This window comes from Misgurnus anguillicaudatus, chromosome 11 (genome assembly GCF_027580225.2).
Source record: "Misgurnus anguillicaudatus chromosome 11, ASM2758022v2, whole genome shotgun sequence".
Taxonomy (NCBI): Eukaryota; Metazoa; Chordata; class Actinopteri; order Cypriniformes; family Cobitidae; genus Misgurnus; species Misgurnus anguillicaudatus.
In genome coordinates, this window is record NC_073347.2 from 1,529,142 (window position 1) to 1,547,451 (window position 18,310).

Below are 18,310 nucleotides of genomic sequence, written 5' to 3' on the forward strand. Positions count from 1 at the left end.
CTTTGACATTGAGAAGCAAAAGAACACACTTTTGCGTGTCCGATTGCTGCAGTTTTTTTAAATATAAGCCATTCCTGCTGCTCAAAAAGGATTTAAACATTGACAGATGCTCTTTCATATATCAATGACATTAACTGCACAGAACTATAAAATCATTTGTGATTTAAATATTTAAAGTGAGGTGTACGCATGTTTTCTGTGCATACAGAAACACCCTTCTATGGAAACAATTTCTTCTCAACATTTCATAAATGAGGGCCCAGAAGTTCTGATCAGTTGTGTGCATATGTATTCTCTCGAGTCTCTCACCAAGGTGACTGTGGGTTTTATGTGTCTGCTGCTCAAATGGCTGCCACATAATTTCTCCACATAGGAGCTTTCATACTGGCTGTGGTGTTGCAGAAAGGAAGACATTTAGCTGAATTGGAAGCAATCCATGATATTAAACAGTAGATTGGATTGTAAAGCAGTGGGAGTAATCACGTAGGGCAGCAGGCCACAGGAATGCAAATCATCCATCCCACTATGAGTTTGGTTAGCAGGTGGCCTCTGCTATTCATTCAATGTCAACACTCTTTTTAGATCAGGACCGCATAACATCTGGCCTGCATGACCACTGGTTTTAATTAAGTCAAACAGAGTCACTCAATTTTCTGGCATTCAACAAAAAACGTACTTTGTAAAAAAGTTAGGGGGGAGAAGCTGCTATTCTTTGATACACATCTCATGGCAAGATAAAGCCAAGATTTTGGGTGCAAACATTCCCCCCTAAGGTAATTTCTTACAACTGTTCCAATGGAACAAATCAATCAAACGGGGGATGATATTCAATGATTATCAAATAACATCTATTGGTTCCAATGAATGAATAAAATTCAAATGTGTTTTTACTTTATGTTTTGGACTAATGGAAATAGCAGCATGTTAAAATATCGACACACGTTCAAAACCAGCAACATATTTGACATGAAACCGATTGCATGTGGCAGAGACAGACACAGACATATATTTGAAAATAGATTTAATGACACATAAACGTGGTTCTAAAATAAATGTAATATTTTCCAAAAATATATTACTCAAAGTACTAATGCAAGAAAAAAAAATATATATATAAAAGTTACAAAGATTGTTGAAGACTATTTTCTCCAAAAACAAATAATAATAATAATAATAATAATAATAATAATAATAATAATACAATAAACAGAATAATAATTAGTATATCCACCCACCGATATCCACAGCAAACTTACATGAATCAGTAATTGTGTGTTGCAACACTTTGTGAAATAGACTAATAGTCCTAAGACACACACTCAGTGCTTTTACAATAACACAACATGTATTGTATTAAAAAAAAGAACAAAATATTTTTGTTTTCAGAAACCTTAAATCTGACACGACTCTTCTTTTTGCACACACAAAATTGTGATTATGTAACTTTTTTATTAAAATAGCAGCAGGTTTTTGTTGAAGTGGTCAACTTAAAGTATGCTTAAAATGTATTTGTGGCCTAATTTGTTCAGGAAAAACAACCAAGCATGGGTCTGTGGGAGAAGTGGTAACTGATCTACAGCTTTCCAATCATACAAAGCGGAGGCAAATAAATAAGAGGAATGATAAGCTAATATATACATAATACTGTACATCAAATGCCAAAAACTATTCATATTGATATGTTTTCAATTCCAGCAAGATCACAGAAGGACAGGTGCCCTTAATGACATCCACAGGACCTCACCACCATATTCCGGTACTTCTTCAAAATCACATTGGAGCTGTCATCAAAATAGAGTACTGATATGGCGTTTAGTTTGGTTGGTGCACAGCAGGGTTTTGGCACATTATCCGGAAACATCAGATGGACCTACAACATCATAAAAGAGTAACTTCATGACATGCTGTACTGCAGTGTAACCATTAATGCTTTTCCAATAACTAGGCAATTTGTACTAGAGTAGCTGTGCTACAGTATGTCCCAAAATACTACACCCTTGTACGATTTTAAATTACGCACACAACTATATAGACAACTTAACAACAAAATATTTTTGTCCATCTGTCATACTTTATTTAAAGGAACTTTTATGGAACCGAATGGCGAACACATTAACTAGGATAAAATTATTCAATTAGGCCTAATCTTGAATATATAGCCGTATTATAATACATACAGTAGCTTTTGAGGGCTGTTTATCGGATAAGGTTTAGGGGTGGTCCCAAACTAAAAATGCATGTTTAAGCTGTTTCAACTGAGATCAGCTTGCACTGCCATATTTTAAAATATATCAGTGCCATTGTTTTGCTTGGATGTTATGTATGTTTGTAAACTACCAACCTGGAAGTTACTGGGACACTGTTTTTATCCATAGACTTTTGGATTATCGCAAAAAAGCTCTGTGTTTTAACAAAAGTTTATGACACTTAAACATTTTGAACATAACTTTTTTAAGTCCAAATGTGTTTACTAGAAATAAAGAGCTAACATTATGCTATCAATGAACTACATCAACATCATCACCACCAAGCTTTTGACAGCTCTTTCAAACTTTATTAAACAAATTTAAAAACATGTTCCCCAATAAGGAAATACTATGTGGATGAATCTTTGATGGGAATTGTGTCCATGCTGTGATGTTTTTGAGATCTTCATACATGATGACTTTTAAAGTCCTCAACAAAGTCTGTAGTTCCATGTAGCAACTTGTTAGCAAACCCCCTTTTAAAGACACTTTAAAGCTTTAAAAAGTCAAGAGTTGGGGCATTTTGGTGTGTTTTATGTCGTAGAATAAAACATAAAATCTCTTGGGGTTATGTTAACCCAAGCTCTTTTTAAGGCATTTAACCAAAAATCCTTTCAAAAACCCATTGAGTTCAGGATGATGGAGAGGGAAGTCCTATACCTTATACCATGGTCTGTTTAAATACTCGATTCTGATTGGCTGGAAGGTGTGCATTAAAACCATTTAATGCACAGGTAGTTCCAGTCAGTTTGATTACAGTTAGAAATTAATCTGCTACTGTAAACATTGGTAACCATAGTAACACAGTTACACTTGCAGAGAGAGCGAGCGAGACATAAGTGCGTCTCTCTTTAAAGTGCGCAGGTTTTATTTCAGCACTACTTTATTTAAAGCGGATGGAGTGTGAGCCTTAACTTAAGAAAATGAAAAAAATTACACTGTAAACATTAATTACAGCTTTAACTTGGCAAATAACCAAGGTATAAGCGGGATAATCCACGGCTAGCCATGCATTAAAGGGTGGTCGGGTGGTTCTTTTCCTCTACGTCGTGCAATAAAACCCTTTAATGCATGGCTAGCCGTGGATTATCCCTTACATATAACCTAGTGCTTCTGGGTTTTGCCTACAAAAATACCTCATCCTGCAACACTCTATAACTCTTGCCAAGTTCTGCTTAATCTAAACCCTGTCTTACAACAGTGTCATAAACTTTTAAAGACTGTAAATGAGTTTTAATTTATAGTTCGAAAAAAATTTTCCAACACTGGTTACGTGGCAGGCTAAATATATAAATATATATATATTAATTTTATATAAAGCAATAGTCGCCTACCAAGGTTTGCACAATGGCATGGTTTGTTGCATTCATATGTGCGTTGAGTGGAAATGAACATTCCCCATCACAATAAAAGGCTGCATATCCCTCAGGAGCAATAATCCAGTCCTGTAATATAGAGACAGTGAGATGCTCCGGTTAAGTAAATCAATTATGATGTGCTCGATTACTGTGGGTGTGGGTGTGTACCTGCCACCCCAAGTCGCGGAAGCTGACGTATAGTTCGTGCTTCTTGCAGGCTTGCCTCTGTTCACTGGTGTTTTGATCTAGATAAAGACAACAAATCAGACGTTAAGTAGTCAAACAGTGTAGCAGTTGCGTTGTTTAGTCTATGAGCGCATGTGGGCTCCATACTCTCTGTGTTGACAACTGCCAGGATATCTATGATTATAGATGTTGAATGTAGTACTCAAGTGTTTTTATGACTATAAAGACACCACATGCTCAGAAGACAATCAATTATATGACAAGTAACATGAAATAGCATGAAAAGGGCTCAGATCGATAAAAGAACAATGTGAGTGCATGCTTCTGGGGGAGTGGGGGGGGCAATCACGCTGGGTCACGGTTTGGATAGTGTGAGTGCACCTGTAGTGACTAGGTGCAGTCTCACAAAGTAGGACCTGACTGACATGTGAAGTGACCAGCCACAGTTTTTTTCATTCATGAAAAATTATTAAGGACTTGTATGGCAGTCACCGTGAAAGGTTGTACAGGAAACACTGAAAGACTACGAAAAGACTTCACATGCATCTAGACTTTTGTCAGTCCAGTTATAAATACTGATTATTTCGCAAACTAAGTTAAGAAGCAGAATATACACTCACCTAAAGGATTATTAGGAACACCATACTAATACTGTGTTTGACCCCCTTTCACCTTCAGAACTGCCTTAATTCTTCGTCAATTCGTGTGCCATTTGCACACTTTTGATGTTTGTAAACTTAAGTCTATTACTGTAATTATATGTTTTTGTATTTCACCGTGGAATGGAGAGAAAAGTAATTTCGATTGCTTTGTATGCTTGAAACATGTGAAGAATCGACAATAAAGAATAATCTACTCTAATTCTACGTGTCATTGATTCAACAAGGTGCTGAAAGCATTCTTAGAAATGTTGGCCCATATTGATAGGATAGCATCTTGCAGTTGATGGAGATTTGTGGGATGCACATCCAGGGCACGAAGCTCCCGTTCCACCCCATCCCAAAGATGCTCTATTGGGTTGAGATCTGGTGATGTGGCGGCCATTTTAGTACAGTGAACTCATAGTCATGTTCAAGAAATCAATTTGAAATGATTCAAGCTTTGTGACATGGTGCATTATCCTGCTGGAAGTAACCATCAGAGGATGGGTACATGGTGGTCATAAAGGGATGGACATGGTCAGAAACAATGCTCAGGTAGGCTGTGGCATTTAAACAATGCCCAGTTGGCACTAAGGGGCCTAGAGTGTGCAAAGAAAACATCCCCCACACCATTACACCACCACCACCAGCCTGCACAGTGGTAACAAGGCATGATGGATCCATGTTCTCATCTGTTTACGCCAAATTCTGACCCCACCATCTGAATGTCTCAACAGAAATCGAGACTCGAGTCTTCAACTGTCCAATTTTGGTGAGCTCATGCAAATTGTAGCCTCTTTGTAGTGGAGATGAGTGGTACCCGGCGGGGTCTTCTGCTGTTGTAGCCCATCCGCCTCAAGGTTGTGTGTGTTGTGGCTTCACAAATGCTTTGCTGCATACCTCGGTTGTAATGAGTGGTTATTTCAGTCAAAGCATCAACAAGGCATTTTCGCCCACAGGACTGCCACATACTGGATGTTTTTCACTTTTCACACCATTCTTTGTTAACACTAGAAATGGTTGTGCGTGAAAATCCCAGTAACTGAGCAGATTGTGAAATACTCAGACCGAACCGTCTGGCAGCAACAACCATGCCACGCAATTGCTTAAATCCCCTTTCTTTCCCATTCTGACATTCAGTTTGGAGTTCAGGAGATTGTCTTGACCAGGACCACACCCCTAAATGCATTGAAGCAACTGCCATGTGATTGGTTGATTAGATATTTGCATTAATGAGAAATTGAACATTTGTTCCTAAAAATCCTTTAGGTCAGTGTATACTGGACATACAGTAACTAGTGTACTTTTTCAAGTTTTTGTTCAAAGTTCTAATGATTCAAACTTCCAGCTTCCAGGTCCGCTAGATATTTTTAATATTGGAATGACCAACTCTACATTACCTCCAATTTTGAGAGCTGGTGAAGATTTTTGCTGGGTTTTGGTTTTATTTCTATTGTGGTTTTTCTTCTTTCCACCCGTGGCCCTTACAGAACGGAGCAGCACCTCACTGGCTTTGAAAAAAGCAACAAGGAATGGCTGTTTGGACTGAGGGCCGTTCCTTCCAATAACGCCAGCAGATTTCATGTTAATGCTTCTACCTGGAAAACAAAAAGATGTGTGTCAGATGTTGCTCGAACTGATTTTGCCAAGTGGTTGATGTCCTCAGGGCAACATATTGTGTTGACCCAAGGACAACATTTTTCTAAATAAAACCTAAACCCACCCCAAACCCCAACCATAACCAAACCCTAAAATCAGAGGGACATGATAAGTGAAAAACAATGGTCTAGGAACAGCTAATCCTGGCTGTAAGCTTAAACTTAAAACAAACTGTAAACTTATTTCTGAAATCTGATTGGTTGATTGAAATGTTGTCCCAGGGTCAACATAATGTAGCCCTGAGGACATCAACCACTTGGCAAAATCAGGAGAGCGTCAGGGGTTACAGCAAGGTGTATTAATCTGAGAAATATGCCCATTCAGACTACATAATATTTCATCAGATAATATAAGTTTGTCATGTCTTGTGAACACGTGGCTTCCTGACAAATCATTGCTTGCGTGCTGTCGTTAATCATCGTTAATCACGTAATTGTTAATCTTTAACGATATCAAAAAAAAGGTACAAAAGCTGTCACTGTGATGGTATCTTTTAAAAAGGTAAATATGTACCATTTGTGTGTCCGATTCTGTGTCGGTTTCTATGATACAATAGGTACCATAGTGATTGTCCACATGTCAAACAGAATAGGAGAGAGCTGAAATCTGATCGTATATCGCAGACAACTTTATGGCATCAGGTTTCTATTTTAGAAAGAAAAAGCTGGGCGTAGTCATGGCTCAAAGATGATACTTTTGCGGTCAATGGTGTCTCACATTGGTAAACGTGTCTGTTTTTAAGCGAATATACTAACCATGCGACAGGACATGAAAGCAGATGTGTCTGATGGCCCTTATTGTCAGTACACTGGGAATGCGACAATAAATAATTGAAACAGAAAAACATTTTCTGCAGGAAGGAGCGCTATAAAGTGACCAAATGGTTATCATTACAGTAAATAAAACCACAACAAAAATAACATGTGCTGTTCGGGCAGACATCCATTGTAAAGTACATTAAATACAAAACACACCCTGTATTAAGATTTCAGATTATTAAATCAACATATTGTGACCGCCTTAGCTAGTTCTCAAAGCAAGTAGGAATATTTGCCAATATCTAACACGAGTTTATCAAAAACATTTCATTCATTTACTTGATCTACACCATGAGGTTAAGTATATGATTACTGAATTAGATTTTTTACATACCTGTTTTATTTTTTTTTGTCAAATATTTGAATCTTTCCTAATCAAGAACTGTGTACCAAACACACAAAAAATCATATATCACATGAAGTCAAGTCAAATTTATATGTATAGTATTTTTTAAAGTGTTTCATCACTTCAAATCAGCTTTCCAAGAAAGATAAAAAATGATAATTAGAATATATAACAGATTATACAGTATTATTTTATTCAAATTTTATAATTAAATGGTATGCATGTTTTTATTGACTATAAAACCTGTAGTCAATTAATATGATAAATAACAGGCGTCAAACTAGATTTGCCTTTTCATCTTACACGGAAATGGCCCTGAAAGAAAAACAAATTACATAAGAGCAGGAGTTTGACATTACATAATGAATCTGCAATAATACCATGAAGAGCAGTATAAAAACACTTCACTTGTGAAGAAAAAACCTTGTGAGAAACCAGACTTAGCCGAGAAGGCCAGTTCTCCTATCACACGCTGTACCTGCACCCCGTAACTTTTAAATAAATGGAAGCCTACAATATAATTATTAGTTTATATTTTGTAAAAACATCACACCTTATCCTTAATCAATTTACATTACAGACAGTTTGCTCTTGACTAAATATTGTTGACCAGCTAGGTACACTATCTGGAAAAAAATTGTCAAAAAATTGTTCCAAGCTGTCACTGGGGCAGTATCACCTTTATTGGCCCTTTTTTCGGACAGTGTATAAACTAAGGTTGCAAAAATAAATGTTTTTGATTTTATTGAAATGTTCTCACAAATTATAAGATTTCTAATTTAATAACTTCAATAAAATACAGTATGACTTCTGCACAAAACACTGTAATCAGTCAAGACATCATACCGGTCACTGTCATGATGTCTCAAATATTGTTTGTGCATCCTAGTGGCAAGAGAGTCGGACTTGTAACCCGGGAGTTGACGGTTTGAATCCCACAGCCGGCAGGTTGCGACTGAGGTGCTCCTGAGCAAGGCCCCTTAACTCCAATCGCACCGTGTGCTGTGCTGTAGGGATAGCTGCCCACTGCTCTGGACGGTGTGTGTTCACTTTGCAGTCTGTGTGTTCACTACACACTAAGATTGGTTAAATGCAGAGGTCACATTTCAAGTTTGTGTTTGATACTTGACAAACATGTCGCGTTTACTTGTTGGAAAGGTGTATCCAGGCCGTGACATTAACTTTTTTGCTCCCAGCCAAAGTGGCTAGTTGATTTCCAAAGTTACTAGCCACTCAGCATTTTTACTGGCCACAATTTTGTTGTTGGTAAAATACAATAATATGATGTGCGAACCTCTCCGCTGAGTCCGCTCGCAGGTTTTCCTTGACTTCGGACAAAACTGGGACGTGTGCGTTAAGGTGTGTGCTATGAATTTCTCTCCACTCTTGTCCAGAGAGTGTGCACACACTTTACCTCTCTTCAATCACTTCCATGCAATTGTTTTATCTTTCCCGAAGTGTGCGTGTATGCGTTCAGACTGCATCCCGAGCATTCGCAAATCCATCAGCGTTTGAGCTCTATGGTATATAACCCCTACTGTATGTTGTGCTGGGTGCAGCGAGTGCTCATGGGAGTTGTACTTTACCAGTGTCACATTACACATTGTTTATCATTGCGCATAACTTTTAAGAAAACTACAATTTAAAAAAATGATATTCAACCTGCCAAAGTGGCTAGTGGGATTGGTTGTCTTACCCGCCACAGCGAAAATCTACCTGCAATTGGCGGGTGTTCATTTCAGGCCCTGGGTATATCGTATAGACGTTACATCAGACGCACGTGCGTTGACGCGGTTACGTGTCGGAGCGGAACTTAACTTTTGTGGCCGGTTGCATAAAACTTTAAGACTTGTCTTAAAAGTTAGTCATGGATTTTTTTTCTTCAAGACTGATCATAACTGTTTTAAGTATGTTATATAGAAAGGTAGATCTGTCACGGTGAAATCCTGCACATCATTAGTCTGTCTGTAATGTGAACTTAACTTCTGTGGCCGGTTGCATAAAACTTTAAGACTTGTCTTAAAGTTAGTTATGGATTTTTTTTCTTCAAGACTGATCTTAACTGTTTTAAGTATGTTATATAGAAAGGTAGATCTGTCACGGTGAAATCCTGCACATCATTAGTCTGTCTGTATTTATACCCCTGTTTGTGTTGTACTCACTTGCCGGATGATTGTCGCTGATGTCATGTTTGTTTCCAGGGTTTCAGTCATTGTTCTTACCTGCCCGTGTTGTTCCTCGTGTTTGATTTCATGTTATTTATATTAAATGTTACCCTTTCGTGTGAGCCCTGCGTTTGTGTCCTTACTCGTGTTCCCGATCGTGACAAGATCGGTCTAATTTAAATCCAAATAATAAGACTGATTAGCCCTAACTAATTGCTAGTTAGTCAGAATCATTCTTAAGATGCAGTCTTAATGTCACGGCTATGTTTATGCAACCAGCCATTGGTCTCTGTTTGTTTAATGGTATGGCTAGTGGCTAAACTGAACTCTTGAACAAATAAAAAAATCGAAAATAAATGTTTTGGTTTTCTAAGGGAAGACGGTGATCATGGATTACTGCTATTTGATGGGAGGTTTGCCAGCCGATCTATAGTTAACATTGTATACATTATATAGTACATATTTTACACAGTAACGTTAGCTAAGTGTAGTTTTTAAAACGCTTTAGCTATGATTTGAACTAAGTTTAATTTAGCTTGTTATCAGAAATGAACTACTCTTAAAGGACTCTATTGTTATTGAATCTTTGCAGAGTTGACCGGAATTTCAGCTTGTTCCACGAAAGCCGTTTGTTTATGTTGTTACTGCTGAAACCGTCTATACAGTAAGTTTTGAGTTTTTTGCACTTAAAAATGAAAGAACAGCAAAAGGTATTAACACAAGATGGCAGCCATGAATATCAGCGAGGTATTATTCTCCTGTTTATCTTCTTGTAAATGATATATGACTCTGTAGCAACCCTGCACACTGCAGTGGACCCTAAAAAATGGGTCAAAAATGGACGAACCTAACCTGTCTGGGTTTGTCCCTTTTTGATGCAACACTGGGTTAAAAATAACATAGCCGTTTTTGTCGTCTGACAAATAGCAATGTGCAAAATCTGTTTTGAGTTTGTGAAAAGAGCTTTGTGTCTGAAATGTTCCCTGCTAGTGAAATAATCTTCCCAACCGTATGAAACCCTCGCAGACACAATCTCTTACTCTATAAGATTTTAATCCTACACTGTTTTATCACTTTTGCAGTTCCTATCATGTTACTGTTTCCTACAGCATCAGGAAGAATCGCTTTGTCAAACTGTTACATTTCTTGTTTGTCATTTCAGATTAAAGCTACTGCGAGTAAATGTACTGTACGAAAATAAAGCACGATTTCTTAAAGCAGAGATCTTGCTCCCGGGATCCACTGTCCTGCCTGTAATTTTCTTGTGAATTTTCTGTAATTTCAGCAGCTTTAAGTGTGTGTGATTAGTGTTGGAGGAAACACTGCAGGACAGTTGGTCCCTAGGAGAAGGCTTAAAGTCTTAAAGCACAAATGACCCTGTTTCTTAATGATATTCTAATTGGTTAACAATTACCTATAACTTTGATCATTTTTACATGCCCTGGTTATTTTCTGTGTAAAATATAAAGTGAATCTCTTACCGTCGGTGGTCTCCACACACAGCTGAAGGCCCATGTTCTGCTGCGGGTTTAAAACCCAGTGATTACTGGTGGCTGTGATGTCAAACACCAGCCATCCCCCGTCAGAAGCACGGATCTTTTTAGAGTCCAAGAGAAACGTTTCAGCATCCCTGATGAGACAATAATATGATTCACGTTATATTTTATATTTTAATCCTGTGCAAATAAACTAATGTTAAATTAAAATGACTTGTTTAAACTGCAGCTGGATTTTTCTAATTGCAGTCATAAAACATTTCAATTACAAATGTCAATTGTAATTGCAACCAAATTCTCTCTCAACCTTCCCTTTTCATCTCAACCACAATTTTGTCAATAAGTCATTCCTGTTCATTTAGTTGCCTTGCAAAACAGCACATGGGCCACACAGCGAGACAGCGGCGTGATCTCACAGAGACAGATCAGAGACATGTCCTAACAAGCAACAACGAGAAAGAACAGCACGCGGGTCTCCTGTTGGTTGCCCTGTTATGTTATTATTTTAAAATTGTTGTTTTACTTTTGACGTGGCTGTTTAGATCCAGTAGACGTGAAGCACGCAGTCTGTACATAAACCAAACATTGTGACAAAGGATGTATCTCTGAGAATTGTACTGCAATTATAAATATATATATTTTCAAGGACCACATATATATATATATATATATATATATATATATATATATATGAAATGTGACATTTTAAAGTGAAAATTAAAGGATGGGTTTATATCATAATTGTACTAACGTGGGATGTACTCAAACAGGATGTACTCCAACAGGCTAAAAACATGTAAATTGGAAAACAAACTTTTGTATAAATTAATCAGTTCTCAAAATGAAAATAGCCATAGATGCTAAAATAGCTTTTAAAATAAATACATACATTTTAAAGTTCAAGAAATTATTACATTCTAAAAATTCCTGGGTTATTTTTTCTACCCAAATTCTGGGTTGAGCCTTTGGGTTATTTAATTGGGTTATTTTCTCAGTCTTGGGCAGTGTTGGGAAAAGTTACACTGTAAAAAATTAGCTGTAATTATGCAAACTGGTTGCCAGTTACTTACTGTAGAAGATAAAGACTGAAAATGTTTCATGTTCATTTAACTTTAAACAAAATGTTGCCAGTAAATAACATAAATGTAAAATCTACAGTAAGTTACTGGCAGCTAGTTGCCAGTAATACTGTAATTTCTACAGAATTTTTTTACAGTGTACTTTTAAAAGTAATGCATTACAATATTAAGTTACTCCCCCCCAAAAAAATACAAATTAGTTACTTTTCATGGCAAGTGATGCTTACGCCAATTTTTAGTTACTTTTGCCTTACTTTTTCTTGGCTGAGGCTTGATCTCTTTCAGGCCTTGCAGGTGTTTTTATAACTAAAAAAAGTTCTGCATTCAGAAATTGCATATTTCATCACAAAAAATGTCGAGCTCTGGCCTGCCATCTCAGTTTCTGACTCAAACTGTTCGCACACAGGCATGTACATTTAGGTTCCCTTTCAGTCGGTCACTACGACGTCACGTCGTGACCGACGAATTGGGAGCTCGCTTAGAGAGACCAATCTGCTTCGAATACTACTAAAACGCCAATGAACTTGGCATTGAGATATTTGCATAATGCTGGCGCCGCCCCGCCAGGTGCGTATATAAGGCGCACGTGCAAATAGGGAAATCAGCTTTTTATCGCTTCGAAAGCCGGCAGTATCTGCTACTGAGAAGCTACTTCACTCTGTTGGGATCGATTGCGGAAGTTGGTTGGACTGGCAGTACCACAGCGGACGCTTCGCAGTATTCCACAGGCTCTGCATCTTTTTTGTTTTGAGTTTAGTGTGTGCGTTGCCTTTCCCTGTGCGCATCATCAACTGAGCATCTGAGTGAATTTCCCTAAAAGAGTGATACGAGAGAGCTTTGTGCCTTGTTAAAGGCAGCCACTCTCTCGTATATCCGGAGATTAGCGTCCTTTTCAGGAGGGCTTTTCGTCCGTGCGATCTTGGATGCGGGAAGTATATGGGTCCGAAGGACGGTCACGAGCGTTGTCTTTCGTGCTTGGGCATCGAGCACGCTGAGGCAGCGTTCGCTGGGGGTAAGTGTTCTCACTGCGAGAACATGTCCCTTGTGGATTTGCGGAGACGGTTGTCTTTCCTCCGGGAAAAACGCAACCCACGTCCGACGAGCTCTGATCGCCGCCACGGTGCGGCTGTGAAGCTCTCGAAGGATGATCTCCGCATCACTGTGCTGAACCGGGCGGGGGATTCGTCCTCCGCCTCTCAGCCTCCTCATCCCCAGCCGGTTGATGCGCCGATGGAAACTGCAGAGTCGTGTTCTACGATGTCTGTTGGATCTGTCGTGCCTCCCTCCGGGTCCACGGAGACCACAGCATCCGAGGGTGGGCCCTCTACCTCTGAGGATCCGGATGTCCTCCCCCCTTCCGGACGGGTCGTGACGCCGGATTTCGATCCAGAGATGGTGGCCTTGCTCTCTCGAGTGGCGGAGACCGTCGGGTTGGAGTGGGTTCACCCCCCACAGCCCGAACCGTCCCGCCTGGATGATTGGTTCTTTGGAGCTGCCCGGGTTTCACAGCCCTCTCCGCCAGTACCTTTCTTTCCCAAGGTGCACGAGGAGCTGACCAGGACCTGGAGGTCGCCGTATTCTACCCGTTTACGGCCGTTTCAGCCCTCCCCCCTCACGTCCCTCACCGATGGAGCCGCTAAGGGTTATACGGGGATTCCCCCCGTGGAGCGTGCGGTTGTGATGCAACTGTGTCCGGCTACCGCTCCCACTTGGAAGGATCGTCCAACCCTCCCCTCCCGTGCTTGCAGACAGTCTTCCGGTTTAACGGGGGCTGCCTACCATGCATGTGGAGAGGCGGCTTCAGCCCTGCACGCTATGGCGTTGCTGCAGGTCCACCAGGCCAAGGCCTTGAGAGATCTGCACGAGGGAGGACACGACTCGCCTGTGCTTTCGGAGCTCCGGGCCGCTACGGATCTGGCCCTCCGTGCTACGAAGGTCACGGCACAGGCGATCGGTCGTGCGATGTCCACGATGGTGGTCCAAGAACGCCATCTGTGGCTCTGTCTGGCCGACATGACGGATGCTGAAAAGAACAAGTTCTTGGATGCGCCCGTATCCCAGGCAGGCCTGTTCGGCGAGTCGGTGGAGTCGTTTGCCCAGCAGTTCTCCGCCGCCCAGAAGCAGACGGAAGCGATCGCTCAGATCATGCCCCGGCGCAAGCGACCTGCATCTCGCCCCCCAGCGCCGGCGGCCCCGCCTGCTCCTCGCCGAGGGCGCCCTCCGGCGGCTGCCTCCGCCCCCCCCGCTAGAACGTCTTCTAGACCACGGAGGGGGAACAGCCGTCGGCAGCCCGCCCCGCCCGCACCACCCGCTTCCCGTGGCAAACGGAAATCGAAGCGGCCCTGAGACGGTCGACCTGGAGTTGGATGGGATCACTCAGCGGGAGACGGTGATGGCACCGCTCCTTCCACCGGTAGAGGGCCGGGTGGAAAATCTTTTGTTTCGTTTTGTTTCTGTTCCGCCGGCTTCTCAGCCGGCACCCACAAAACCACAAAAAGAGTGCATTCCTATTCCTTCTCCAGGTCTCCAGAGGATCGAGATAGATGCGAGCGGGCAGTCAGATGCTCTTCCTCCCTCTCCTCTGTCGCCAGTGGGTGTTCTGAGGAGTTCGAGCTCTCCGCTACGGAGACCGGACCACCAGCAACCCCTTCGGAGTCTGCGTCCTCAGCTGAGGAGACCGGACGACCGTTTCCCTCAGCGGGCTCAGGTCAGTGTCACACACACACATACTGTAGATGCTTATGCTGTCACGGCAGACGCACTGGCAGTCCCGCCTGTCCCGCCTCGCTGCCCCGCCGCGGGTACACCGGTAGTGCCGTTAATTCCTCTCGTACGGTCCCTGGGGGCTTGGCTTCAGCTTCCCAGTCCGTCTCGTTGGGTTTTACGCACGATCCGCCTCGGTTACGAAATTCAATTTAATCGGCACACTCCCAAATTTGCGGGCATACGTTTCACCACGGTGAAAGCGTCCGTTGCACATGTACTGCGTGCAGAGGTCGAAGTCCTGCTGGCGAAGGACGCGATCGAGCCGATCCCTCTTACCGAGATGAGATCGGGTTTTTACAGCCCGTATTTCATAGTACCCAAGAAAGGCGGCGGGTTACGACCGATTTTGGATTTGCGTGTCCTGAACAAATCTCTTCAGAAGAGGTCTTTCAGGATGATTACACCGAAACAAATTTTCAGTGCAATACGCCCCCAAGATTGGTTTGCAGCGATAGACCTGAAAGACGCGTACTTTCATGTGTCCATTCTCCCTCGTCACAGACCGTTTCTCCGGTTTGCGTTCGAGGGACGGGCATATCAGTACAAAGTTTTACCGTTCGGGCTGTCTCTCTCTCCCCGTGTGTTCACGAAAGTAGTAGAGGCGGCGCTAAAGCCCCTCAGAGAGAGCGGTGTTCGCATTCTGGCTTACCTCGACGATTGGCTTATAATAGCGCATTCTCTGCGGACGCTGTGCGAACACAGAGATCTAACACTTCAACATCTCGCCCGTTTGGGTCTTCGGGTCAACTGGGAAAAGAGCAAACTCTGCCCTACGCAGAGGATCTCTTTTCTCGGTATGGAACTGGACTCGATCGATTTATCGGCGCGTTTAACAGAAGAGCGCGTCCAATCAATTCTGACTTGCCTCGGTTCATTCCGAGGGAAGAATGCGGTCCCTCTGAAACAATTTCAGAGACTCCTGGGGCGTATGGCAGCAGCAGCGGCCGTGACACCGCTCGGGCTGCTCCATATGAGACCGCTTCAGCGTTGGCTTCACGATCGAGTCCCGAGGAGAGCGTGGCGCGCTGGCATTCATCGTGTAACCATTACACCTGCGTGTCGCCTAACATTCCCCCCGTGGTCAGACCCCGTGTTTCTCAGGGCCGGCGTGTCCATGAGACAGGTCTCCCGGCATGCTGTTGTGCACACAGATGCCTCCGACACGGGCTGGGGAGCCACGTACGACGAGCTCACGGCTTCGGGGGTGTGGACAGCACCCCAGTTGCATTGGCATATCAATTGCCGCGAGTTATGGGCAGTATATCTGGGACTCGTACGCTTCGCTCAGGAGCTGCGAGGGAAGGATGTACTAGTACGCTCAGACAACACTGCGACCGTAGCGTATATCAACCGTCAAGGCGGTTTGCGCTCTCGTCACCTGTCGCATCTCGCTCGTCATCTCCTCCTTTGGAGTCAGAAGCATCCGAGGTCCCTTCGTGCCATTTACATACCGGGCTCGCTCAATACAGCGGCAGACGCGCTTTCCCGAGCAGCGCACCCCGGCGAATGGCGACTCCACCCCCAGACGGTCCAGCTGATTTGGAGGAAATTCGGTCGAGCGCAGATAGACCTATTTGCGTAACCGGACAATACCCATTGTCGCCTGTTTTATTCACTAACCGAGGGCAGCCTCGGCGTGGATGCATTGGCACACAGCTGGCCGCGGGGCATGCGCAAATATGCGTTCCCCCCAGTGAGTTTAATAGCACAGATACTGTGCAAAGTCAGGCAGGACGAGGAGAGCCTTTTAATGATCGCCCCATATTGGACGACCAGGAATTGGTTTCCGGAATTAATGCTCCTCGCGACAGCCCCTCCCTGGCGGATTCCCCTGAGGAAGGACCTTCTTTCTCAAGGAGGGGGCACATTATGGCACCCGCGCCCCGACCTGTGGAATCTCCACGTTTGGTCGTTGAGTGCGCGCAAGGTTTAAGTGATTTACCCCAGGCGGTATCTAACACTATTGACGCGGCACGAGCTCCGTCTACGAGACGGGCTTACGCGTTAAAATGGAACCTTTTCGTCACCTGGTGCTCTTCGCAACGCGAGGACCCCAGAGAATGCCCTATTAACATTGTGCTTTTATATCTTCAACATAGATTAGATGGTAGGCTGTCACCGTCCACTATTAAAGTTGATATCGCCGCTATATCTGCGCATCACTCACTTATTAACGGCAGATCAGTGGGCCAGCATGATTTGGTTATTAGATTCCTGAGAGGCGCTCGCAGGCTAAACCCCTCGCGCCCTCCTTCTATTCCTCCCTGGGACCTGTCCATGGTGCTGAAAGCGCTACAGAGTCCTCCGTTCGAGCCTTTGCAGTCTGCGAGTCTGAAGCTTCTATCCATGAAGGCTCTGACCCTACTAGCATTGGCCTCGGTGAAGAGAATAGGGGATTTACATGCATTCTCTGTTGACGATTCGTGCCTTCAGTTTGGTCCTTCTGTCTCGAGCGTGACCTTGAGACCCAGACCAGGCTACGTGCCCAAAGTTCCCACTACTCCCTTTAGAGATCAAGTGGTGAGCTTGCAAGCATTGCCTTTGGAGCAGGCAAACCCAACCGAGGCTTTGTTGTGCCCCGTACGCGCACTGCGATTCTACGTGGACCGCACGCAAAGCTTCAGGACCTCGGACCAGCTCTTTGTTTGTTATGGTGGTCAGCAGAAAGGGAAAGCTGTCACTAAGCAGAGGATGTCTCATTGGATAGTTGATACTATCGCCCTAGCTTACAATTTGCAGGGCATTCCTTGCCCCTTTAATTTGAGAGCGCACTCCACTCGGAGTGTTGCCTCATCTTGGGCATTAGCTCGTGGTTCCTCGCTAACAGACATCTGTAGAGCTGCTGGTTGGGCGACACCTAATACGTTCATTAGATTCTACAATGTTCGTATCGAGCCTGTATCCTCTCGTGTTCTGTCCTCACCAGGGAGGACACGGAGAGCAGACTCGCAAGTCGGCTTGCAGCCTCCGACTGAGGCTCCAAATTGAGTTTCAGTATGGAAGGCTAACAGAGCAAAAATGCGTAATGGTTTGATTTGCTCTCTCCACTGCCTTGACAGCCTTTGTTGCGGAGCATTGGCTGTCAGCCTTTCACTAGTTGTATTCTTACGAACCTACGTGTTTGGCCAGGGCCCCACATTGTGTCCCAACGGGTTCCTTTGTGAGTATTATTCCGTGGGGTTAATCCTACCAGCCCACGTTTCCCTTAGCAGAGCACTGCTTTGCTTACACAGCCACGGCTGTCATTTTTACCTCAGCTACGGTTGACTTTCGCCCACCAATAGCCCTTAACGGGGCGGTGGCTTCCGCAGCGTCCCTATACCGCTCAGTTAGGGCGCTTCCCAGTCACTGGCACTACTGTGGGGTTAAAGGAACATCTAGTGCCCGGCCTTCTGCCTTAAAACCTAATTCTCCTATCCTTAAGTGGAACCGGAGGGCTTTACGCAGACACTGGAAGAGGTCAGCCCCTAGTGGCGTTTTAGTAGGGTTTCCCAATTCGTCGGTCACGACGTGACGTCGTAGTGACCGACTGAAAGGGAACGTCTCGGTT

The 18,310-nt window shown here is 43.3% G+C and overlaps 1 protein-coding gene across 1 annotated transcript in view; it reads right to left on the bottom strand.

The window, feature by feature from the left end:
* Positions 1-1,003: 1,003 nt before the first annotated feature.
* The window catches only part of bmp5 (bone morphogenetic protein 5), a 30,822-nt gene continuing 13,515 nt past the window's right edge, over positions 1,004-18,310 (bottom strand). Inside the window, exons 3-7 of the mRNA XM_055171024.2 lie at positions 10,901-11,049; positions 5,832-6,029; positions 3,773-3,849; positions 3,581-3,691; positions 1,004-1,870 (exon numbers count right to left, since the gene is read on the bottom strand). Coding sequence (XP_055026999.2) covers positions 1,721-1,870; positions 3,581-3,691; positions 3,773-3,849; positions 5,832-6,029; positions 10,901-11,049 — 685 coding nt within the window. The 3' untranslated portion in view covers positions 1,004-1,720. The remainder of the gene's footprint in view (positions 1,871-3,580; positions 3,692-3,772; positions 3,850-5,831; positions 6,030-10,900; positions 11,050-18,310) is intronic.